The 27721-nt window shown below is 37.6% G+C and overlaps 1 protein-coding gene across 2 annotated transcripts in view; it reads left to right on the top strand.

Annotated features, from left to right (window-relative positions):
- Positions 1–25348, top strand: part of LOC130921740 (receptor-type tyrosine-protein phosphatase gamma-like) — a 346401-nt gene extending 321053 nt beyond the window's left edge. For both annotated transcript variants that reach the window (XM_057845976.1, XM_057845977.1), the window contains 12 exons: positions 792–926; positions 2933–3067; positions 3225–3400; positions 3594–3729; positions 3920–4066; positions 4836–4929; positions 5883–5959; positions 6221–6349; positions 7979–8125; positions 14138–14280; positions 15204–15339; positions 21656–25348. In XM_057845976.1, the coding sequence (XP_057701959.1) occupies positions 792–926; positions 2933–3067; positions 3225–3400; positions 3594–3729; positions 3920–4066; positions 4836–4929; positions 5883–5959; positions 6221–6349; positions 7979–8125; positions 14138–14280; positions 15204–15339; positions 21656–21799 (1599 nt within the window). In that variant the 3' untranslated portion in view covers positions 21800–25348. The remainder of the gene's footprint in view (positions 1–791; positions 927–2932; positions 3068–3224; positions 3401–3593; positions 3730–3919; positions 4067–4835; positions 4930–5882; positions 5960–6220; positions 6350–7978; positions 8126–14137; positions 14281–15203; positions 15340–21655) is intronic.
- Positions 25349–27721: the final 2373 nt, after the last annotated feature.

Here is a 27721-nt window from a genome sequence, read left to right as displayed (position 1 = left end):
AACGCCACAAAGGCGAGATTGTTGAAATTATGAATTAAAAATAATAATAATAAAGCAAATGTGACACACACAGAAGGGCTTGCTAAAATTTCTTTAAATGTATTGTTCTACGTAAATCAGCCCAGGTAGCCCCCCACATTTTTACCACACCAAATCTTGCCCCCTTTGCAAAATGTTTGGACACCCCTGTTTAACCGATGATCCGTAGACGAGGCCAGCTTCTTTCACTTGTTACCAGCTAAATATTATTCAAAAAAATAAAGATGGTGGAAGAAATTAGCATCTTGAATTTGAAACGGTATGTTGTCGGCGATTAGCCTAGCAATGATCTTAATTGTGGTTGTCAGCCCAAAACCATCTAAATATATATTAAATGCATCTTACCAGATATAAAATGACTACTACATAATCTGTGGTAATCGTTTGGAGCCCAGTTTTCTCGTCAAATTGCAGCAGTCCATCTCGCTCTCCTCTCCGAGTCTCTCGGAATACGGTAGAACTTCAAGTCTCTCTGTCTATCTTCTCTGTTATTGCAACCGACCGCCACACACGCCTTCACCATTTTGATTATTAATGTTAACGAGCAGAAAAACACGCCATAATAGGAGGAATTTATGTAGTGGTAATGCGTCAACACGACGAGTTGACGGACAATATGGCGCGGAGGCGTGGTTGTGACGTCATGTGAGTAGGGTCTATACCTACTGAATACCAACTGTGAAGTTGACACTGTATTATTTTCAATATTGTCTTGTCCACCTAAAGTCTTGAGTAAATTATGTCTTTTACAGGGTTACAATAAGCCCAAGGCATACATTGCAGCCCAGGGCCCACTCAAGTCTACTTTTGAGGATTTTTGGCGGATGGTGTGGGAGCAGAATACTGGCCTCATTGTCATGATCACTAACTTAGTTGAAAAAGGACGAGTAGGTGACACACATTTGCACACACGCACTGCTAAAATGCAACCTTATTTTCACTACATGCTAAACCTCGACTATATGCAGTATGATTACAATACAATTTAGACGATAATACAAATATGATTTATTTGATTACAATCAGGCAATACAAGCTACGGTATTAGTGTAGTCAACTCTGTATTTGCTGCAGTTAGCCAGCAATATACAGTGGGGGGAAATAAGTATGTAGTCAACCACTAATTGTGCAAGTTCTCCCACTTGAAAATATTAGAGAGGCCTGTAATTTTCAACATGGGTAAACCTCAACCATGAGAGACAGAATGTGGGGGGGGGGGACCAAAACAGAAAATCACATTGTTTGATTTTTAAAAAATTTATTTGCAAATTGTGGTGGAAAATAAGTATTTGGTCAATACCAAAAGTTCATCTCAATACTTTGTTATGTACCCTTTGTTGGCAATAACGGAGGCCAAACGTTTTCTGTAACTCTTCACAAGCTTTTCAAACACTGTTGCTGGTATTTTGGCCCATTCCTCCATGCAGATCTTCTCTAGAGCAGTGATGTTTTGGGGCTGTCATTGGACAAATTTTCTATGGGGTTGTGATCTGGAGACTGGCTAGGCCACTCCAGGACCTTGAAATGCTTCTTGTGAAGCCACTCCTTTGTTGCCCTGGCTGTGTGTTTGGGATCATTGTCATGCTGAAAGACCCAGCCACGTCTCATCTTCAATGCCCTTGCTGATGGATGGAGATTTTCACTCAAAATCTCTCGATACATGGCCCCATTCAATTTTTCCTTTACACGGATCAGTCGTCCTGGTCCCTTTGCAGAAAAACAGCCCCAAAGCATGATGTTTCCACCCCCATGCTTCACAGTGGGTATGGTGTTCTTCCGATGCAATTCAGTATTCTTTCTCCTCCAAACATGAGAACCTGTGTTTCCACCAAAAAGTTCTATTTTGGTTTAATCTGACCATAACACATTTTCCCAGTTCTCTTCTGGATCATTCAAATGCTCTGTAGCGAACCGCAGACGGTCCTGGACGTGTATTTTCTTCAGCAGGGGGACACGTCTGGCAGTGCAGGATTTGAGTCCCTTGCGGTGCATTGTGTTACTGATAGTAGCCTTTGTTACTGTGGTCCCAGCTCTCTGTAAGTCATTCACTAGGTCCCATGTGTGGTTCTGGGATTTTTGTTCACCGTTCTTGTTATCATTTTGACGCCACGGGGTGAGATCTTGCATGGAGCCCCAGATGGAAGGAGATTATAAGTGGTCCTCTATGTCTTCCATTTTCTAATAATTGCTCCCACAGTTGATTTCTTTACACCAAGCGTTTTACCTATTGCAGATTCAGTCTTCCCAGCCTGGTGCAGGTCTACAATTTTGTCTCTGGTGTCCTTTGACAGTTCTTTGGTCTTGGCCATCGTGGAGATTGGAGTGTGACTGACTGAGATTGTGGACAGGTGTCTTTTATATCGATAATGAGTTAAAACAGGGGCCATTAATACATTTGACGAGTGGAGCCTCGTTAGACCTCGTTAGAAGAAGTTAGACCTCTTTGACAGCCAGAAATCTTGCTTGTTTGTAGGTGACCAAATACTTATTTTCCACTCTAATTTGGAAATAAATTCTTTAAAAATCAAAAAATGTGATTTTCTGCTTTTTTTCTTCCACATTCTGTCTCTCATGGTTGAGGTTTACCTATGTTGATAATTACAGGCCTCTCTAATCTTTTCAAGTCGGAGAACTTGCACATTTGGTGGTTGACTAAATACTTATTTGCCCCACTGTGAAAAATATGTGAAATGTAGTTCTATATACAGTGCATTACAGTATATGCAGTGAATGTATATGCAAACATGAATATGCTTAGGTTCACTCTTACACTTTAGCCATTGTATTTCCTAATATAAGTACACATATCTAGGACAGGAAGTAACACCTTAATAAATTCATTGTTTTTTTTCTTTGTGAATTAACTGTTTTGTGTCTTATCTTGTCATTGCAGAGAAAATGTGACCAATACTGGCCAACAGAGAATAGTGAAGAATATGGCAACCTGATTGTGACACTGAAAAGCACCAGCGTTTATGCCTGCTACACTGTTCGACATTTCACACTGCGTAAAACTAAGATGAAAAAGGTAGGAATCTATACAATCTATCCACAGTGATTTTTCGTCTGTATCCCACATTTGTATACCCCTTATGATAGACTAATTGATGCTTTTGTAACAAGATGGCTCCCTCATTTTTATTCCACAAAATCTTCTACATCTTCTCTTGTTTTCCTCTTCCCAGGGTGGAAAGGGGCAGACAAAGACACAGGCCCAGTGTGAGCGGAACGTGCTTCAATACCATTATACACAGTGGCCCGACATGGGTGTTCCTGAATATACTTTGCCTGTACTCACATTTGTTCGCCGATCATCTGCTGCCCAAATGCCTGATATGGGACCGATCATTGTCCATTGCAGGTAAAAGTCATACTTTCCGGTCCCACTGTATGTACTGTACAATATATACAGTGTAGATGTGTACAAAAATCAGTCACTTCTTTGTTTTTAATGTTTGCCAATTGAAAATGGAAAGAGCAAATGTTCTATTGATTGAATTGCTGATATTGTGCTCTTTCGATGCTTTTCCTCACTGTTGTTGTTTTGTTTGCAGTGCAGGAGTGGGCCGCACAGGGACCTATATCGTCATTGACAGCATGCTGAAGCAGATCAAGGACAAGAGCACTGTTAATGTACTCGGCTTTCTCAAACACATACGTACTCAACGCAACTACTTAGTCCAGACTGAGGTTTGAATGTATTTTTTATTTATTTATTTATTTATTTATGTATGTATTTGTTTGTTTGTTTATGTTGTTGGTGTATTTGGCCAAAAATACATTCAAATTGTTTACAATGTATTTTTACATACCGCCACTTTTATTTTGATTTCTACTGTGATATGTACTGTGAGTATTACATTTTGCGTGGCTGATACAGGAGCAATATGTATTTATCCATGATGCTTTGGTGGAAGCCATTCTGGGCAAAGAGACTGAGGTTGCAGCCAGCCACCTTCATCGCTACACAAATACAATCATGAAACCAAGACACAATGGTCAGACACGTGTGGAGAAACAGTTTAAGGTGAAGGAGTAAATAATTTCTCAATGTATGCATTGTACAATTCAAATTGCACTTTTAATTTGGGAATTAATATCACCTTGTGTATGTTGTTTTTCACTAGATACATTAATTTATGAAAAATATTTCTATCATACTGTTAACGGGAATCAAGTAAATTTAAGTCTAAAGTAGAATCAATGTAACAAAAATCTGATAAAAGTAAAGTTTGGTTGAGGTAAAACAAAAAAATAAATAAGCATTTTATTCCTTTATACCACAATCATAACCATGGTGACTAGATGGACGTTTTATGCAAAAAAAAAAAAAAAAGTGGTTATGATAATGAAACTGAGACTTTCTTGGTTTGTTTTGTTTTGTTTCTGTTGTCCAGAATCATAGATATTTATTTGATGTTAAGTGGAATGTAAATCTTCATTAGTGGATTTTTTACTATCCATGTAACTGTCAAGGGTCAGTCACTAGCGCTACCTGAGCTATGTCTTATTTATTGTAAGCTGAATTTTATTAGTACAAAATTTGAATTAGAAATGTGTCATCAATGCTTAGAAAATATTGATATGTTATACATTCGATCATGCAAAAAGTGTTTAGTGCGAACATAGTGAGCACAGAATGCTGAAGAGTAAGCTGAAATTTTTACTTAAAATATACAGTAATTCTGAACTCAATGCTAGGATGAGATGACGTAGTACACTATTATTTTTTTGTAATTGATGCATTGTTGCATGAAATTCTTGCATAACAATAACTCACTCCTTCCTTGTTTTAGTTAATTACACAGTGCAATGCCAGATTCATGGAGTGCTTCAGTTCTCAGAAGGAGTGCAACAAAGAGAAAAACAGAATTTCCTCAGTGGTACCATGTAAGTCTTACATTTTTGTTAAATAATACTGATTTTAAAGCCTAAAGCAGAAATATCAATCCCAAAATAATTATTAAGTGTTAATGCAGTGCACCTTGAGATACTTTAGGGAGTAAGGCTTAACCAAAATACATCTCACTCAGCATACTGTTGCTGGTCTATAAGGAGGTATACATAGCTATTGACACTCTAGTTGCTGTCAGTTGCTGTGACTAAAGGAAGAATTTAGTGAGAACGACGAGTGAAATTGTCGCCACGGTAGCAGACTGGTTAGAACATCCACCTCACAGTTCAGAGGTCACGGGTTCATATCAGTTCTCGTTCCTATGTGGCATTTGCATGGTGTCTTCGTGCCTGTGGGGGTTTTGCTGGGGTGATCAGGTTTCTGCTCACATTCTGGAAACATGCATGGGATACAGTATGAGTGTGAGTGGTTGTTGTCTACTTGTACAGTATGCTGATAACCTGTTTTAGGTGTATCCCACACAGTTAGCTGGGATAGGCTTCAGGATACCCACGACCATGGCTAGTATAAGTGGCACAGAAGTTAGATCGGTAGATGAAAAAGCCCCTGCTCTGCAGGTCTCTGACAAAAATAGCATTACCAAATTCAGAAGTGCCTCGAGGTTCATTTTAAAACAGAAAAAGAAAAAAAAAAACTCAAAATATGAAACTTAATAAAACCAATTGTTCGAACATTCAAATGTAAATAAGAATTTATATCAAAGTAATGGTTTAAAGAGATCTAAATTCTGATTTAAAAAAAAAAAAAAAAAAAAACAGTTTCCATATCAATTACAAGTGAATTCCATTTGCGACTGTACACTGACAATGTGCAGATGTACATCTATAACTCAGGCATGCCAAGTTTCACATTATCTTGATTTCTCAAATTTCACATGTCTTTTGGTCATTTGTTTTAAAACGCATTCAATTTCTGTCTGTTTGAACAGCGGAACAAGCAAGAGTGAGCTTAGCACCTTTACCTGGAATCAAGGGAAGTGATTACATTAACGCCTCATATATCATGGTCAGTATTATTATTTCGCTCCATGCTCAACCTCAACTTGGTTACACACTTGAAGTGTGTATTCATGAGAAATGTGTGTCCCTCCACTAAGACATCTTACAGAGAAAATAGATTGTTTAATGAAAAACTTGCAATGGCACTGCACTATTCAAAAATGTCTGAAACCTACAAAGTCATTTATATGAATAAGCGATCACTGAGTCAGATTTATAAATCCTTGTGTATGCATGTGTGTTTCCCTCTTTGTTGTTTTTCCTACAGAGTTATTACAGAAGTAATGAATTCATCATTACCCAGCATCCTCTACCCCATACCACAAAAGATTTCTGGAGAATGATCTGGGACCATAATGCGCAAATCATTGTCATGCTGCCTGCCAACCATGGACTGGTATTATGTATTACACACACAAACAAACACATACACTCCATTAGTATTGTTGTAAGTGTTTTATTATGCAAATGGAGAGTGTGTTCAGTTGCTCTCCTTTTAGCCATTGTTGATAAACACAAAACTCACTGCACTGAGTGTTCTTGACTACTACAGAGGAATTGCTTATCATAGAAAAGCTTATCATAGAAAAGCAAACATATTGCTGGGACATTGTATGATTCGTGATCGTGATAAATTATGTCAGCTGTTTTCTCAATCACTTGACGGACATGTGCATGACAAAAGCTAGTAGAGTTGAGCTTTCCCTGCTCCATGAACGAAATAGATGTTCTCCATGTAGTCGTGGACAATAAAATAGATGTCATGATTTGCAGTCAGCTTCAGGAAATGGGACTATTATTGAGAAGTTAATCAGTTTTAAAGCTGCATGGAGGAAAGTAAGACAATTTGCAAAGTACACAATCCAATAGCATGCAACACAACAAACCTGTTCAATCATTTGAAGAAGAAACAATATTGTTCCATGTCTGATTAAAGGATTAAATCAGATCTAATTAACGAATGGCAAGCGCACATTCGACGAAACATTTCAGAGAGTTAAAAGTAATAACTACTGAACAACCACTAAGCCAGCTCGTTTGTTCTCCTCTGGTTTAATGGAGCAGAAAACACTCTTCTCTGGAACCACTGCACTGCCAGTAGAGGGCGGTGCATCTCCATCCATTTTACATTCATCCATCCATCAATCCATCCATCGATGCCATTTGGAGTAGAGACTGGCTGATCCCTGGCCTTGCTGTTTCACCACCCCTAAATTAATATGCACATATGCTGATGTGAAAATGATACAGATATCATTTTCTCAAAAGCAGTAAAATATTATTCATTAATTTTAATAAATATGATTATAATAATAAGTGTAATATATATTTTTTTAATAACTATCATTTTGGACTGTGTTTTTTTTGTAATCTGGTTTTGACCTTTTAAGGGTCATGAACTTTATTACATATTAATATTGGGTGGCAGTAGACATGGATAAATCAAAACATTCAGTTAATATAATAAGCATGATTACTTGCCATTTAGTCATTCTATCTTTATTTCGGACCAAAGCCAATACGTCTAATTTAACAATAGTGGTTAGGTCCAAGGTCTTTTTTATGTGCTGTTATCAGAAGCCTTTTGTTTTTGCATTTTCTTTTTCTTTTCCAATTAAGTTGATCATGTAATAAACAGTATATGTAAAACTTGATTTGAATATATGTGTGTGTGTGGTGTGTGTGTGTGTGTGGGGGGGGGGGGGGGGGGGCAAAAACGAAAGCATTAAAAAAATTCAGGCTTGGATACATGCATTGAACATATAATTTCTCACTAACATGCCTTAGCATGTTGCAGTCCACCATGTTGATTTGGGAGGAACTTTCATCTAAGCCTGATGTTGTCCATGCTGCTGGTGATAGCCACATTTGAGTACTGTACTAGTAACACATGAAATCAAACTTGGAAGTTATATTCAACATGTGTCCAAGTCTGAATTTTGTAATGTTTTTTCATTTTTGACATACCGCGTGATGATTTTAGAGATTCTCTTTAATAACCCTGTATTGTAAATTTCTCCTCCAGGCAGAAGATGAGTTTGTATATTGGCCAGGTATGGAGGAGGCCATGAACTGCGGAGCCTTTACTGTCACCCTTATCAGTCAGGACAAACTTTGCTTGTCCAGCGTGGAGCAGATCAACATCCATGACTTCATCCTGGAAGCTACACAGGTTGTTTCCGTTTATGTGTGCGGGTGTTCACTTTCACGTACTGACCTTTAGAAATTGTTAATGGCAGTATTTATTTTGATAACTGAACAGCTGAATTGGGTAGAACACTATGAAGCAAGCCTGTTTAGAAAACGATATATGTTTCACTTTTGTATGATGATGTTAATAATACTAAAAGTACTCTAATCTACTTAGCACTTTATAAGAGAAATAATGACATGGAATTGGATCAAATTGACAGGAAAGCGGAGGTAGGAAATTGTCAAACTAGCAAGCGGTGCCTGCATTTTATTTATACATATATATATGTGTGTGTGAATGTATATGTATATATATATATATACATATATATATATGTATATGTGTATATATATCAGAGGTTGCGCTAGACATTTTCGTTGTCTGTCATTTTGACTGACAGGGTCATAAAAATCCTGTCATAGTCTATTTTTACCCGTCACTTAAAATTTTAAAATGATAAGGATGACATATTCAATAGTATTTAGTTTTCATTCATTTTTAATATAATAATAATATTGTAACGCTTGCTTGGCGGCGAAAAATTAGACACGGAAGTCGTGGTATTTTTCTCCCTTTTTACTCTGCTTACCGCCAACAACTCCGCCCCCAAAGAAAAAGAGGCAATGATATAGACCCCAATCACCAACGTCACACAATGATCTTAATTGTGGTTGTCAGCCCAAAATCTTCTAAATATATATTAAATGCATCTTACCAGATATAAAAAGACTACTACATAGTCTGTGGTGATCGTTTGGTGCCCAGATTTCTTGTCGAATTACAGCAGTCCATCTCGCTCTCATCTTCGGGTCTCTCAGAATACGGTAGAACTTCAAGTCTCTCCGTCTATCTTCTCTGTTACAGCAACCAACCGCCACACACGCCTTCACCATTTTGATTATTAATATTAACGAGCAGAAAAACACGCCGTAATAGGAGGCATGTACGTAGCGGTAATGTGTAAATATGACGAGCTGACACACAATATGGCGGCTCCGGTCAGGGGGGCGAAGTTGTGACGTCATGTGATTGGGGTCTATACACAGGCAGCAATCTTGTCCATCAATTGGATGACGCGCTGGCACACCGGGTGCACCAATAAGAACCTCGCGTTGATGTGTCAATCACGGTGCCGCCGCCAGACCCCGGTGACGCTACAATATTCTGACAGAAGAGCTAACTCGCCACCCTGTGGTCTGGGGTGTGAATTGCAACCTGTCAAAATGACGGACGGACTTCAATTTTTTCCATCACCGTTTTAAAAAACCGGTCAACGATGGAAAATATCCGGTTAACGCGACCCCTGATATATATATATATATATATAAATATATTAGGGCTGTCAAAATTATCGCGTTAACGCGCGGTTATTAATTTTTTAAATTAATCACGTTAAAATATTTGACGCAATTAACGCACATGTCCCGCTCAGAAAGTAGTCTGCCTTTTGGTAAGTTTTACAGCAAGGCTTTTTATGCTGTCCAACAGCGAACTCTTGTGGTCGCTTTGCGACATGGTTTATTGTTTTCATACCAGTTCATTATGGCTGCACGACGTCTCGGGCTGATAATGTTGTGCTTATATGATCCTTGGACAAGATTTGTCCGTAAGTATGGTTGTTGTAAAGAATGTACATATTATGTTAGTAAGCGAAATGTTATATTTTTTGTATGAGACGCTTTTTGTTTATGTTTAGTGAACCTGTATAGCGTGCTAAGCTAACGTTGTTGCTAATGCAATGCTTGTGTACTTTTATTTTGTAGTTTTACGACGGTCTAAAGAGGACAATGGTTTGAGGCCATTTTATTAATAAATCACATGAAAAAGGAAGAAGAATTATTAAGGCGTCGTTCACTAGCTGTCTAGCTTTGGAAAAAGTAGACGCTTCGGAGTGAGGGCAGCATAGACAGATTTAAATGACAGTAGAGTGAAATGCCCACTACAGTCCTTATGTACCGTATGTTGAATGTATATATCAATCTTGTGTCTTATCTTTCCATTCCAACAATTTATTTTACAGAATATATATATATAATTTACAGAAAAATATGGCATATTTTATAGACGGTTTGAATTGCGATTAATTGCGATTAATTACGATTAATTAATTTTTAAGCTGTAATTAACTCGATTAAAAAATTTTAATCATTTGACAGCCCTAATATATATATATATATATATATATATATATATATATATATATATATATATATATTATTTATTTATTTATTTTAAGCCAAAACAACTACCATAACAGATTCATGGCGCATTACCCTGGAAACCCTCGTTTACAGACGTCGCGCAACCGTTTTTGTTTCAACCCAGCCATGAAAACAAGGTAATTATTATTTATTATTCAAAATGTCTGTCATTTTTAGCTTATTATCACTATTTGATGTCTAATATTTTGTTTGAAAAATGACTTAAAAAAATTATTCACTCACATATTTTAAACTTTTAAACAAATTACGTCACAATGAAAAAAAATTCCCCCCGATATGTTAGATGATAAATAATTGATCCAAAGAAAGAAAAGTTGAGAAAAAAAAACGTTTAAAAGGGTAAATATATGAAACGACCACTCCTTGATGTCTGTGATTTCTGCATCGCGACCCTTGTTATATCTCCATGTTTCACCCATAAAATCCCCAAAAAATCCAGCTGTGGCCATTCACAGCTGTGTCTTGACACTCAGTGATACATGCTACATGGAGTTTTTGGATCGAAACAAGATAAGTACGCGGTAATATCTCATTAAAGTTATGGCCTCTGCAATTACGCTCTCGCGTGCTCTCACCTCCAGATAGGGTTTTGCTGTTTAATTCCAATTATTCCCGATAATTTTTCCCGATCATATACATTTTGGCAATGCATTAAGAAAAAAATGAATAAAACTGTATTATTATGTGTGTATATATACAGTATATATACGACTGTCTCAGGAAATTAGAATATTGTGATAAAGTTTTTTACTCTCTGTAATGCAATTAAAAAAACAAAAATGTCATACATTCTGGATTCATTACACATCAACTGAACTATTTCAAGCCTTTTATTATTTGAATATTGCTGATTTTGGCTTACAGCTTAAGAAACCTCAAAAATCCTATATCAAAAAATTAGAAAACTTCCTCAGACCAAGTAAAAAAATAATTTAATAACAGCAAAACTAAATCAAACATTTGAAAATGTCCATTGATGCACTCAGTACTTGGTTGGGAATCCTTTTGCACGGATTACTGCATCAATCCGGCGTGGCATTGCTGAGGTTTTATTGATGCCCAGGATGCTTCGATAGCGGCCTTCAGCTCATTTGCATTTGTAGGTCTGGTGTCTTTCATCTTCTTCTTAACTATACCCCACAAATTCTCGATGGGGTTCAGGTCAGGGGAATTAGCAGGCCAATCAAGGACAGTGATGCCATGGTCAGTGCACCAGTTACTGGTGGTTTTGGCACTGTGGGCAGGTGCCAGATCATGCTGGAAAATGAAATCCTCATCTCCATAGAGCTTTTCAGCAGATGGAAGCATGTAGTGCTCTAAAATCTCTTGGTACACAGTTGCATTTACTCTGGACTTGATGAAACACAGTGGACCAACACCAGCAGCTGACATGGCTCCCCAAACCATTGCTGACTGTGGGAACTTCACACTGGATTTCAAGCAACTTGGATTTTGCTCCTCTCCAGCCTTTCTCCAGACTCTGGCGCCTTGACTTCCAAATGAAATGCAAAACTTGCTTTCGTCTGAAAAGAGGACTTTGGACCACTCTGCAACTGTCCAGTGCTTCTTCTCCATAGCCCAAGTCAGACGCTTCTTCCGTTGTCTTGAGTTCAGAAGTGGCTTGACCATGGGAATACGGCTATTGTAGCCCATTTCCCGGACACGTCTGTGAACTGTGGCTTTTGATACCTGGACTCCAGCTTCAGCCCACTGTCTTTGAAGCTCCCCCAAATTCTGGAAGCGGCTCTTCTTCACAATTTTGTTAAGGCTGCGGTCATCTCTCTTGGTTGTGCAGCGTTTCCGGCCACATTTTTCCCTTCCAACAGACTTTTTGTGGATATGCTTTGAAACTGCACTCTGTGAACAGCCTGCTCTTTGAGAAATTTCTTTTTGTGTCTTACCCTCCTGATGGAGGGTATCAATGATGGTCCTCTGGACAGCAGTCAGATCAGCAGTCTTCCCCATACTTGTGATTTAGTTTACTGAACCAAGCTGAGTGTTTTTAAGGCTCAGGAAACCCTCGCAGGTGTTTCGAGTTAATTAGATGATTCAGGTGATTAGTTGAATAGCCTACTTGTATACTTTTTCATGATATTCTAATATTTTGAGATAGGATTTTTGAGTTTTCTTAAGCTGTAAGCCAAATTCAGCAATATTAAAATAATAAAAGGCTTGAAATAGTTCAGTTGATGTGTAATGAATCCAGAATGTATGACATTTTTGTTTTTTTAATTGCATTACAGAAAGTAAAGAACTTTATCACAATATTCTAATTATCTGAGACAGTCCTGTATGTGTGTATATATATATATATATATATATATATATATATATATATATATATATATATATATATATATATATACAGTGGTACCTCTACATACGATCACTTCGACACACGATCTTTTCGACATCCGACGTAAAATTTGAGCCGCCATTTGTTTCTACATCCGACGAGTTGCTCGAAATACGACGACATGACAGCACTGCAAACGAACGCACGGTGGATTTTCTCGTGTGAGAAATCAACAGTTTTCAAAAAAGGTTGATACAGTTGGAGAAACAAGGAAAAAAGTAATGCTTACCTTTGAAATGAAGATGCAAGTTATAGAAAAATATGAGCTTGGGGTGCGCGTCCCTGAACTGGCTCAACAATACAGCTCCATGGTCCTCTTCCGACCACCGTTCGCCACTATTTATAAGTTAAGGTGACAATTATTATTGTGGTAACATTGCCAAGGAAATCGCCAGCTTCGTCACGTATTTATCATTTATTTAAGAACTTATCCAACACAAAACGCCCATTGTCTTAAGCAGTTGACTGCTCTCAAGAAAACGAAAGTATTATCTCTACCGCACCGACCTATCTCACTATGACGTCAGCTTCGCGGTGCGTTCAGGGACAGTAAAAAGTGTCCGCCATATTAGAATCCAATTCGTTACATTATTTACAGGAATAATTATTTATTTTTCTTCTTATTATTATATTATTCTGACTTATTTATTTATAACTTATTTGTTTTTCTATGTTTAATTGCCATTTGTAACAGTGCCAGCAGTATTTATTAAGAATTTAGTGTATGTTTTTAGGCTTTGGAACGAATTAATGGAATTATAATGTATTCCTATGGAAAAATCCTGCTCGACATACGACCATTTCGACTTACAAACAAGGTCCTGGAACGAATTAAATTCGTATGTAGAGGTACCACTGTATATATATATATATATATATATATATGTACTGTATATATATATACCAAAACCTTCTATACATTGTCATTTAGCATACCGTTGACGTGTGACTTTATTTCCTCTTGTTGTGTGAACCTGTTTGTAGATTAAAGGGAGGAACGAAACTGAAGTGCGCTATATTAAGCCATGTTGTGTGTGCAAAGCGCTTTTTGAGAGTTTGTTTACTTTGTGGAAGAAGAGCATTTTTTTTCTTTGGCTGTCAGGGAAGTGAAGAATTATCTTGTCAAAACTTACAAGTTACATCACACACCTTCAGAATTAGTACCACTGCCAAGACCGTATTTGTTACCTGCTGATTGTGTTTACATAATGTTATTTCTATGCTCCCGGGCAAATAGCATGCATTTAAAAACATAAATTCAAGAGAACTGATTTGTAGTATGAATAAAAGAACAGACAGCAGATGGAATGCAGACCAATTGTGTCTTGTTCCTTTGGCTTGGAAGGATAAGATATTTTGTTATTCGTCCATTAATACATATTCTTCTCTCTTTTGCGCTCTATCTGCTACCAGGATGATTATGTATTAGAGGTGCGTCACTTTCAGTGCCCCAAGTGGCCAAATCTTGACATGCCCATCAGCAGCACCTTTGAACTTATCGACATCCTCAAGGAAGAGGCTGCCATCCGTGACGGACCAACCATCATCCACGATGAGTAAGTCGTATACATAAATACATTTAACTTGACTGGACTATTAAATGTCTATTTTTTTGAATGTTTAGATACAAGCCCAGTTTGGCATGTTACCTCTAAGAGCTTATTTGGAGCAGTGCTCAAACAGTGGGCTGCAAAAAGCAAATCTACAAATTGTTTATTGGAATAAGTGACAGTCCTTGATTTGTCTCCCTGTCGATACCAAAGCAAAGTGCTCAATTAGACCTAATGAAATAGTCTACAGCATTGGTTCTCCTGACCAATATTCTGCTCATGTGCGTTTATTTGTTACAATAATGAAGAGCATGTCGCACCTTTAGGAGGATAAGTGAGTAATTGAATGCTTCATCTGGTTTCTATGGAGCAGTTAGCTGGTACCCTCCTCACAACTGTCAGTTAGAGCTTATCCTAATTGACTACATGTTTATTATTCAGCCAGGCATGAGCTGTTAGCGTTGCTTTATGCAACTCATCTGACAGTGCAGCTAATGGAGGAGGAGACCTCTCCAATGGGGAAGGCTACCCGCTGTTCTCCAGGGATCCTCACACCAGCCTCAGCTGTCATGCTCATGTGGGTCCACTGACTCCACTCACTAACATATCTTTACTATCTGAGAAACCTGATCTGTGAGTGCTTCTGTTTCCTAGCTGCGCTGCAGAGGAGGGTATCTTAATATGCATTTACCCTTACCTCTGTATTAAACAAGCCTGGATTGATCTTAGAGTTCAAAAAGTATGTGCATATATTTTTGTTTGATTTTTCACTTAAAAGTTCCAGATGTTCTCAAACCCTTTGGGTATGTTCAAAATCTTCAATATCCTTTGAAAGGTTCATGCCCTCCATGTTCCTTCCCTTAATGTCTGAATGTATATGATGGTTACTGTGGAGACGGCACTGTTCTACTTTTGTTTTTGCTTGTCAGGTTTGGAGCAGTATCAGCAGGTTTGCTGTGTGCCCTCACCACACTTTCTCAGCAACTGGAAAGTGAGGGGGCTGTCGATGTTTATCAAGTTGCCAAGATGATCAACCTAATGAGGCCAGGAGTCTTCACAGACATGGTGAGTCTGGCCATCTCGTAGTTTAGGTGACATTTTGTCAAAGAGTAAAATTGTAAATAGATAGGATGATATAGAGTGTAATATATATATATATATATATATATATATATATATATATATATATATATATATATACTGGACTGTCTCAGAAAATTAGAATACACAATATTCTAATTTTTTGAGACAGTCCTGTGTATATATACAGGACTGTCTCAGGAAATTAGAATACACAATATTCTAATTTCCTGAGACTGTCTCAGAAAATTAGAATACACAATATTCTAATTTTTTGAGACAGTCCTGTGTATATATATACAGGACTGTCTCAGGAAATTAGAATACACAATATTCTAATTTCCTGAGACAGTCAGGAAATTAGAATATTGTGTATTCTAATTTCCTGAGACAGTCCTGTATATATACACAGGACTGTCTCAAAAAATTAGAATATTGTGTATTCTAATTTTCTGAGACAGTCCAGTATATACATATATATATATATATATTAGGGCTGTCAAAATTAACGCGTTAACGCGCGGTAATTAATTTTTTAAATTAATCACGTTAAAATATTTCACGCAATTAACGCATGCACGAGACGACCTACTCATGCATTGCCGCAAACAGACTAAAATGGCGCCGTTTTATGTATATAGACCCTACCCACCGACGTCACAAAACCACGTGCTCGCTGTATGGTTCCGCCCACTTGTCCGTCATTTTGTCTCTGTATTAGCATTGGTTTCAATTGATCGAGGAATTTAAAATGCATTTCATGGAAGACCCGGTGCTTTCTGATGCCGTAAACTCACTGGATGTGTTGCATAAAAGGCGTTATGTGGAAAAGCTTCGTTCTATACAGTCGCCAGATCCATATTTGATGCCCAAATCGATGTTTTTCGACCCACTGTCTTCGCCCTGTCTGCCTGACATCTGCTACGCTGATATTTACAATTATCTTGTCCACACAAAATCAGCCTATTCTCACGAAAATTTGAAAAACTTTAAGAGCTTGGAGGCTTATAAATACTTCGTTGCTGGTTGGGTGAAACAGGTCCTCGTCCACGAAAATTCGGCAGGAATCTATCTTGTGCTTGGAAAGGTGAGTTACGAAATTTTCAATTCAAAATCTTTTGTTATTGCTAACATCCACTGTCAAGTCTAATGTATTTCATGTCGTTTGTCAATGGAGTTAAGGCTTTTAATGTTTATATGGTTTAGCGATAGCACTCTCACTACATACATACGTGTATGTTGTCGGCGATTAGCCTAGCAATGATCTTAATTGTGGTTATTTGTCAGCCCAAAACCCTCTAAGTATATCTTAAATGCATCTTACCGGATATAAAATGACTACTACATAGTCTGTGGTGATTTTTTGGTGCCCAGTTTTCACGTCGAATTGCAGCCGTCCATTTCGCTCTCCTCTTTGGATCCCTCGGAATACGGTAAAACTTCAAGTCTCTCCTTCCATCTTCTCTGTTAGTGCAACCAACAGCCACACACGCCTTCACCATTTTGATTATTAATGTTAAGGAGCAGAAAAACACGCCGTAAATAGGAGGAATGTACGTAGCCGTAACAGGTTAACACTATGTTTTGACGGACAATTGGGCGGTACCATTCAGGAGAGCGGAGTTGTGACGTCATGTGGGTACGGTCTATTGGGAGCAAAGAGGCAGAGACAAGTGAGTGGAGTAAACTCCCGTACAAAGAGCCGGCTCTTTGAAGTGAACGATGAGTGCCGCCCATTCGTCAGAACACCGACTCTGTCATTTTCCCTCTCTCTCGCACTCTCGCCCTCTCTCTCTGTGTCGCTCTCTCTAATTTCACGTGTCTGAAGCGAGGTTTGGCAGTGGCTTAGCTGCTGTACACAGGGAGACACGAAGAGAAAGGGGAGGGGCGAGGGGCTTGGTGCTAGGTACGCTGAGCACATGTCTGTCTGCGCAGCCACAGACAGACACAGGAGGAGGAAAGGACGACACACGAACGAGGTTTGTATGTATGCTAAGAGTAGTGTCAGCAATATAACCCCATATGAATGTCTTCAAGAGAGGGGCTGCGCTACTTATTGGCATATGCTTTGGCATCTCTTCCACAACAATTATAACTACAGTATTGTGGTGAGCGACGTGGGGAAACATGACAGGAGATAAACTTTTTCTAAACACCCTGTATTGAACATAACGCAGAGAAGATATACCATTTGCAGCCACCACTGACATTCATTTTGCCCAAAATTTTACAAATATATTAAAACGAAAACATACAGAGGGGTTTTACTTTTAATATAAAATTACTATAACTTGTACTCACATTATCTTTTATTAAGAATTACAAGTCTTTCTATCCGTGGATCCCTTTCACAGAAAAATTGTTAATGTTAATGCCGTCTTGTGGATTTATTGTTATAATAAACAAATACAGTACTTATGTACAGTATGTTGAATGTATACAGTACATCCGTCTTGTCTTATCTTTCCATTCCAACAATAATTTACAGAAAAATATGGCATATTTTAGAGATGGTTTGAATTGCGATTAATTGCGATTAATTACGATTAATTAATTTTTAAGCAGTGATAGTGGTCCGCATGCGCGCATGCGTACTGGACGTAGACAAACGTGCTGGCCCTCGACGGCTTCCATACGCTTTTGCGTACCGATGGCTGACCACTGTATTTGCGGCGGACACGAGAAAATCACTTCTCAAAATGTCAAAGAGGCAGGCCCCACTGAGTAATTATTTCCGTGTTCCCCCACCCCCGTCAAAAGACAGACATACGACAGAGACGTCACCGGAGCTACCGGAAAAAAGGACTTTTGCTGAAAAGTGGCTGCAGGAGGTACCATGGCTAGAAGCAAATGATGCTCGCACGCAATGTGGTGCAACATTTGCCGTGAGAATCCCAATGTCGTTAATAAGAGCAGCGCATTTTATGTAGGGTCAAAGAATTTTAGCCATCCAAACTTTGAAAAGCACGAAAAAAACAGAGCATGTGGCAATTAAGCAAACTATCGATGCCAGACAGGACCCCACTGTTTTGTATTATGTCCTATACTGGGATCATTTTAATATGTAGGTGGCTTGCATTTTGTGGCTGACATGCATGTGGGGCGGCTATTTTTCAGCACAACACCGGCAGCTTGTCGCACATCCATCCGCCGGGAGAGCACTATATTTGGCTTATTGTGCTTATGTGCCCGGTGTTCTGTCAAATTTTCCGACCGATCAGAAATTGCAACTTTGAGTTAAAAATAGCCGCGAATACAGCGATTGCAAAGTAAACACTACAAATTTTCTTTAAATTAAGGACTACTTACGTTTGATCATTGATAGGCATTTAAAAAGCTCTCGTCATGCACATTAGCTGCATAACAACTGCAGCCGCCCTCCTCCGGGGAACAAGCTGTAAATTGCTCTCCGCCGGGCGGTTTGCCGATCTGCAAAGACAATCGACAACCCAGTCGTCATGTCAAATAATCCGGGCTAGTTATGTGTGATTTTCCGCTTCGAAAACTTTGAAACATCACTCGGTTCGGGTTAGCCTATCGGCTAGCTGTCACGCCTCTTGGTTTGTTTACATTCTCCAAAGCCGGGGAAGGGAAATGACACATGTCCGATTTAGGTGTCATAAAATATCGTTCGGGAGGTGCGACAGTAAAGGTGAGGTCGACAGTTTTGACCATTATGGAGTAATTTTGCCATGTCGTCCTGAATAAGTGCATTTTTATTATTTCATATTCCATTTAGCACAAGACTGTTATTTGTCATGACCATGCCATTTATTTAGCAATTGGGGAAAATACTTGGATGGAAAGAATATCCTGTAAAAATAGTGAAGTAAAGAGACTGAAACAATGACATTTTGCAGCTCTCTTCGTCACGTTTTCCTCGTTGTGAATAGTTCCCCCTCGACGGGCTGACTGGTCCTTCTCAAGCCATTTATTTAGCTATTGGGGAAAAATACTTGGATAAAAAGAATATCCTGTAAAAATAATGGAGTAGAGAGACTAAAACAATGAAATTTTGCAGGTCTTTTCGTTGCGTTTTCCTCGTTCTGAATAATTCCCCCTCAATGGGCTCAATAGTAAAACCGATGAGCCCATTCTCCCGCTGACGTCATCCACCTGTTGGGGACGCTAGAGCCATATAATGGTAGGAGTGGCTAACCAGCAGATTAAAAGACTAATTTCTCGTCATCTGCACTTTGCTAAATTGTTGTATATAGTCGAATCGTCTCAAAATATGATTCTAATTCACATAATAATGCTATTTAAGACTTTTTTTCTCCTGTCGTATGCTCTTTAAAGAGCAATTGAAACCAATTTTTACCAAACAATTTAAGTCAGGTGTGTGCCCAAGCACTAATGAGTCGTTTAAAGCTGCCCTGCCCACTATAAAACACACACCTGGTAAGAAATGTCTTAATGAGAAGCATTGTCTGATGTGCATCATGGCTCGGTCAAAAGAGCTGTCTGAAGACCTGCGATCAAGGATTGCTGAATTGTATAAAGCTGGGAAAGGATACAAAACCATCTCTAAAAGTCTGGATGTTCACCAATTGACAGTCAGAGAAGTTGTCTACAAATGGAGAGAGTTTGGCACTTTGCTTCTCTCCCAAGGAGTGGCCGTCCACCAAAGATGACACCAACAGTTCAGCGCAGAATACTCAGAGAGGTAAAGAGTGTCTGCCAAAGACTTGCAGAAATTACTGAGCAAGTGTCTGGTTGTTATTGCTGCCAAAGAGGAGGGGGGGGGGCACAAAATAATAAATGTGATGGTTAACTTACTTATTTTTCCCCCTCCGGTCATTGTTCGCATACTATGCTCATTAAAATATGAAAACTTATAAATGTTTAGGTGGTCTTAGTTAACCCTTTAACACCAAACGTGTCGGCAGCGACGCGTTTATGCATGTCGTCTTTGAAGCTTCGTCACGCTGTTATTAAATCACCCAAGTGCCGCTGGTTGGTCTCGTTTTGAAAGTGCGTAAGTTGATGTCCACACCAGTTTTTATTAGAAGTCAATCGACCAAGAAAAACGGGAGATAATGTCATTTGAGTTTTATAGTTTTATTGCACTCATAAATATGCATTAAAACGCTGCATAGACCATGTATCTATCTCCATATTTCCATCATTTCTTGTCCTTTTTCAAAACCGAAAGCAGCACAAAAGACTGCATATCCCAAGAGCCGTTGTGATGTCAAGAAGGACGAACCGAATGGGGATATTTTTAATTAATTTCCGAGCGAGGCGCCAACTAAGGAAAAGGAGGCCTGCGAAGCAGGCAACGGCCGGTTGGATTGAGCGAGCGACTTTGAAACGTGCAGAATGAATCTAAAACTAAATTTTGCGCAAGCTAATGCATTATTTCATTAACTCAAGGAAGAAGATGAGCCGTATTTGTCGTTGTTTTCCTGGGATGAGTCGGCGTCTCGGCGAGTAGAAGTGACAGCAGCGCGCAAATTGCGAAAGAGTAGGCTGTGTGACGTTGTGTGTGACGCAGCTCCGTGACCTGTTCATGCAGAAGCTTTATTGAGTGCGGAAAAAAAAAAGAAAAAGAAAAAAAAAACTTTATTGGGTCGTATGCCAGAAAAATTTGAATTTAACTGAACTACTTGTCAATATTTTTTAAAATACTTTTTTTCAATGTTATATGTATTTTTTCTTCACTATAATCTTTTCCATTTTTATAAAGATGAGTGTTCGAGAAGCTTGATTGCATGTACGTATATACTTTAGATAAGGTGATGGGTATTATACCTAACTTCACAAAGAGATATCCTCCAAACCCTTTTTGTGTTAGTTGATATAATTTTTTTCTCACTATTTTGCACTGTATATAACCTGTTTTGACCATAGTATGTGTAAAGGCCAAAAACGCCTATGACCATACTTGCTGTTTGTGTTGAATTGTCAAACATAAAACTATTATCTTATTTTTTCTATTGAATGTTTATCCTAACAAGTTTAATAAATATTATCAAGCTTCAAAACGGTTGGTCAAGCATGTTTGGTTGTCAATGGGACATCAACATTACAAATTTTGAAAAAATATTTTGGGATTTTTTTGTCTTTTTGGGTCCAAAATGTGGATTATAATTAATTGGTCAGTGAAGAAAACAACAGTTTGGACATTGTCAAAATCCATTGGGCGAATATTGGCATTTTGTTTGTTGTTGTTTGTTGCTTTAAGTATTCAGTGTGACTTCAGGAACTCACTGATTTGCTCGATGTAGTTAAAAATATGTTCCAACATGTTCTCTTGACTGTCTTGGTAACTCCCAAATCTTGTTTAATTGCTCGCCAGGATCAGTACCAGTTCCTGTATGAAGCCCTCCTCAGCCTTGTCCACACCAAGGAGGGCAGCTTTGGTTCTCTGGACATTAACCGGACCTTGGATTCCTTGTCAGATCAGTCGGTCAAGGCCGAAAGTCAAGAATCACTTGTGTGAGGACCACAACGGGACTGATGATATTGTGTCTCCAAACAACTTGCACCCCCTTGACTCCCGGAGTGCTCAAAGGAGGCATTTAACTTTTTAAGCCGTCAAAGAACAATTGTTAACTTTTTGAGGCCTTTTTTGCCAGACTGTTGGTTAAAATAATATGATTACTTTTTTACACTGATATAAACAAATATTTGATATTTATTTTTTGGTCTTAATGTCCTCTAATTGACTGGTTTACACCTGCGTTTTTAAGTTTTACACTGCGTGGGCAGGCAAAGAGATACACCACTCTGTCGTTTCTTGTTTGCACTATATAATGTCAATGTTACCTGCCTATGCTGAAGCCCACACGTGGCTTGCGCAAGTTGATTGTTTTGACATTCCTCAACCTTGTTCTCTGCTATGCCACCTTCACCTTTCAGATAAGGACTCTGACAATTTCCAGTGGATTCAAATCCACTGAAGGAGGTCTATCTCACCTCAGCGGCTGATGTTCAACTGCAATAATGTCTTCGGTCCTGCTTTTCTGGCCAACTGCATTAGCAACCACAGTCATTACAAACAATATTTACCACTACTGAGCTCATGTTTTCAAATGTTTTTCTTTTTTGGTTTTTGCTTTGTTCTGTTTAATTTTTTTCTACATTCTTGTTAGCTTATCCAAAAACAGAGTAGTAATGGGTGGTGTTACAACTGTGAACTTGAAATCTTTTTGTAAGTCAACCTCTGATTTTGTATATATGGAAACACTATGTATGCATTAATGCATATATTATCATAACTCTTTTTAACAAGTGATTTGTGACCACCCACCGCAGGCTGGCTTATTTTAGCTCTCATTGTAGTCAACAGTATTCACAGCCGCTATCCCGCCCTTCTGCTCTTTTTATGTGTATGCTGCTAAATTGTCACACTTCACCTACGCTTAACACTGCTAATTCTCATCTCGTGTAAACCATTCTGCTAAGCAAGCATGCATTAAGACAACTGTTTTTGAAACTCTCTCTGGTCATAAGATGGTGAAAAAGGCTTGCTATAGAATGGACATTCTATGATATGCAAGTGAATATAATACTCGACGAGTTCTATGCAACCGGTTGAAGAAAACCAAAACAGGGTGTGATTCTCAGTGTTAACTGTTACTGATCGTCTGACCTCCTTCGTGTTGTCTTAGTACAAACCAGAGGCGGTTAATTTATGTTCTTTTAACCAATTACCCTGATGTCTGTCCAACTTCATTAGCGTGTGAGCTAAAACAGAAGCAAAACAGATATTTTTTTCCCCTATTGTTTTGATAGATGATTGTGAATCCTAATTTTGGAGGGATTGAGTTTATCTGATTCTTTGCCATGTCTTCGGTTGCCAAAGTTACGGGGTTACAGTTGGCTGATTTCCACAACACTTTTTCATGTGCAAATTGACTCACATATACCATCATACTTACTATATTTCATTTTATTTCTAATAAATGTGGTAGTTTTTTCGTTGTTTTTTCATACAAATATCTACTGAAACGTCTTTACTGCGTTAGTGTAGTTTAGTCATACACTACGAAGTCATGTACCTACTCAAATTGAGCTCAGTAGGAAACCGAGGACTCTCCCTCTGTACAGTAGTTCAATATCACAAGAAATAATTTATACAAGGTCCACTACATGTACTTCTTTTTGCTAAAGAAAAGTCAAATAAATTATTTATTATGTCATCATTATATGGCAACTTAGATTTACCAGAACTAAATATTTTTTCTAGTTCATGCAAGTTCCTGTCTTTAACACATATAAAGTACCAACTAAAAATAGGAACAGTCATGTAAAAAAATAGTGTTTGCTTATTCCTCAACAATATCGTTACAATTCACTTGCAAGAATCTGCTTTCCATTCTTATCAAGAACAGTATACTGTACAACCAGATAATACTTACCCTTGCTATTGGAAGTAGGACTTGGTTGCATTTTGTATTTATAAAATGTTTTGGGTTGTACTAATTTGGTTTGATTATATGCATATAAAATTCTATTTCATTTGCCAGAATTCTCTGACCTGTTTGAATGTTTAATACACTCGAGCAACTCTGCGTTTTTTTGTTGTTTTTTTGTTTTTTGTTTTTTTTGCTTCTCTCTTTCATTTATGTATTTTTTGGGGAAGGGGGTAACAAGTCAAAATATGTGATCTATGTACAGTCAATTCAAACTCTTGTGTTGTTTCAACACGCACCATACTAAAAAATTAAGATGTCGTTACTTCTGTTGAGGGATTCAAAAACACATTTTGAAACTCGTGTGACCATTGAACATTTTATTTCCTTGCTGATTTCTGAGCAGTTCTGTTATTGAGATTGAGAGTTTTTTTTACAAGTGAAAAATTTAGGTTTTTACATTTTGAATGACTCATAAACACAACACAAAGCACAGAAAGTGATAAACAATGAGGGGACAACTCTATTTTAATTTCGAAACACTTTTAAAAAGTTTGCTGGGACTTATGAGTTCTACATCCTGATTGAAACTTCTATCCTTACACCACATATGCATCCCTTCTATTTGCCCAGTCAAATGTGTTAGTTATCACACCCAGAAACAGACAACAGTACCTAGATGTCTGTATATTTCTTGTTATCTTTCAAGAATTTGTGACCTATTGTATTTTTTTTTCCATTTCACATTTGTGGATTAAAACCAACAAAAAAGGACTGTAATTCACACCTGAGAGTCAGATCTCTAACTCAATTAGCATGTGTGTTGTACGGCGCCGATTACACTAGGTAGCCACACTAGCTACTAAGTTCAAGTATCGGTACATATTGATAATGAGACCTTAAATTGAAATGTATACATTTGTGACATTAACAATTGTGCCATGAATGACAAGTATATTTGAGGAATTATTGAAATTATTTGAAGTTTGTATGATCACCATATGCTAGGTTCACTCATGCTTTGATTACCTTTATCAAGATTCATAAGTGTTTATTGCTGCATATGAAATTTCACATTATACTTTGAGACATGTTCCTTACACATGAGTGGTTACTGCAAGATAAGATGATGTATCACTTCTTTGGAGAGCATAGCGATGTCTTTAAAGCGCACACTCACACAGCTGTACTGTGAATAAGAAATGTATATATTTTGCTGCCGCTAAATGCACCCAAACTTGAGAATTGTTCAATGGATCAGAAGAAATGCTTGGTCATTGTTATTTATTTTGTTTCATTTTTACACTTTGACTTGTGGCAGCACTTTCTTTCTTGTCTACACAACAGTCATTTTCAATTTACTGAAAAATGTGTAAAAAAGGTTTGTGGCTTTGGAACAAACTGTTTTATTTGATATTTAAGCCACTTCTGAGTACATGCGGTTATATTTCCTGGATTTTGGTAATAATTATTATATGCCACTTTCCAGCTTTGCACCATTCATATAAAATCAGTAATTGTGATATTAAGATTGAGATGGATTTCTTTTTTATTTTCTTTTTGTTAATAGGTATATGAACTCATTCTACTAGTGTTATTTAATATGTAAATTGTATTGCATACAATAAAATATGTTCCGGAGTTTTTACTTTTAATTCTTGACCCCTAAACCATTCTCATTCCATTTCTCAATGACTAGTTGTCTTGATCTGTTTATTTCAACTCGATAAATGACAATAAATGCCATGTTGAGCAGCACCGAATGCTCGAAGCATTTTGGGCATGGTCAATCTTCTGCAAAGTGGCACATGTTGGGCCAAAAAGCCCAAAAAGTTTTCATCCCACAGTGCCTAAAAGCAACCATTATAGGCCACGGCAGGCGGAGCCACACTCTTCACCCCGCTTTAATGTGCCTCATGTTGCTCATTAGAGTCCAAACTTAAGTTTTGTCTGACTTCCAGGATTTCATACCGCCTTTCTGGGCCTTGGGCCAGTGTGGCCGAAAATAGTATATCACTGGCTGCCAGGTGAGGTCTCTTTCTCTGTCACCCATCTCACCACTCATTCTAAGACTCCGGGAAGGCCTAAAAGCTTTATTGGGGGGGGATCCCGCAAACATATCAAATTCATGAAGCCGTAACCAATAAATGAGCCAGCTATCCAGGTCTTGTTTAAAGTTGACAATTCTGATTGGATATAGGCTTTCGGGATAGTAACCCTATAGTTGCTTATGTGAGCTTGACAATTGAAACGACTAGAACACGAGCTAATGTTTTTATATACATAATAAATGAAATTAATTACAAAATTTTATTACAGGCAGTAATATTTCGAATGTATTACTCGGTTTATCTATCATACTTTTTTAAATTATTCTTTTTGGTCCATATCTGAAGGAAGAGCGTGGCCTGAAAGTTCCCCACTGAAGTTACATCACAGTGCAATATGTATTGAAAAATGACAGCAGTGCAAGTTATGTATGGAGGTAGATTTGTGTCTTTATTATTCAATCAAAAAAAAAGTTGCTTCAATCAAATAAAAAGTTGCTTCAATCAAAATATATATTTTCAATCGAAGAAAAAGGCACTTCAATAAAAACGCCTTTGAATGCAAAAATAAATTTGAACCCCAAAAATATATTTGAAATCTATTTTTCTTTGATTTTTTTTTTTTTTTTTTTTTAAGTCAAGTTTTTTTTGTTTTGGTTTTTTTTTTTAATTGAAGCAACATTTTTGATTGAAGTCATGTAATTTTGCGTTTGGACCACATTTTGGCAAGGACATTTGTGTCTTTATTATTCAATCAAAAAAATAAGTTGCTTCAAACAAAACAATATATATTTTCAAAAGAAAAATGACTTCAATCAAAAATTTAAAAAAAAACTTCAATCGCAGAAAAAAAGGTTTGAATGTGAAAAAATATTTGAGACTCAGAAATTCTCATTTGAACACTATTTTTCATTCAAACTGTTTTCTTTGATTGAAGCAATTTTTTTTTTGTTTGAAGCAACTTATTTTTTCAGTGAATAATAAAGACACAAATGTCCTAGCCAAAATGTGGTCCAAACGCAAAATTACATGGCTTCAATCAAAAATGTTAAAAAAAAAAAAAAAAAAAAAAAAATTCAATCAAAGAAAAATAGTTTTCAAATATATTTTTTTGAGTTTCAAATTTACTTTTGCATTCAAACACGTTTTTGGATTGAAGTGACTTTTTCTTCGATTGAAAATATATATTTTGATTGAAACGTTTTATTTGATTGAAGCAACTTTTTTTTGATTGAATAATAAAGACGCAAATCTACCTCCATCGTTATGCATAATGTTTTCCAATAATTCAAAGAGAGCAGTTGTTAATGAACTGCCCCGGAGCCGACGAAGAAAGGTAAACGCGTCCCTGAAAATTGATGAGTTCTTCTGACCTGTGTTGCCGTGCCAAATGTTTACACTTGATGGCAGTGTTTCATCTCTGGGCATGTTTCTCAACAAATGTCCTGCAAGGGAAGAAGTATTCCCAAGCATGCATAATACAGTATATGGATTTACAGTACTGTATTTTAGAAACACGACAAAGAATTTACTTTATGGTATGTAATTGGAAAAGTAATAATTCATCTTCACGCGGTTATGAGTTCATCATAGAATGACTAAGACTTCCACGTATGTTGAATAATTTTTATCCAGTTATTATTACTGTTGGTCAACTATGTTTACTTGAACAACTCTTGCACCCAATGGAAGCTATTTGTAACTGATAGATTTTTTGTTGTTTACCTTATTGGGTCGTCCCAGTTTGGCAAATGGGCATGTTGCACAGTTCGAGGAGATGGAAAGCCTCAGAGAGACGTTGACGGTCCAAAGTGAGCAGCAAAATCATTATGAAGTCGCTCGTCAAAGGAACAGCAGCCTGCTACAGGTACAACCCCACCATTTCTTGAAATTAAATGTTTCTATTTTGTAAAGGGTGTGTTATTATGAGCCACCATGCTTTGTGCTGCATCTCAACCC

The sequence above is a fragment of the Corythoichthys intestinalis genome, chromosome 9, assembly GCF_030265065.1.
Source record: "Corythoichthys intestinalis isolate RoL2023-P3 chromosome 9, ASM3026506v1, whole genome shotgun sequence".
Classification (NCBI taxonomy): Eukaryota; Metazoa; Chordata; class Actinopteri; order Syngnathiformes; family Syngnathidae; genus Corythoichthys; species Corythoichthys intestinalis.
This window is presented reverse-complemented; position numbering and strand designations above follow the sequence as displayed.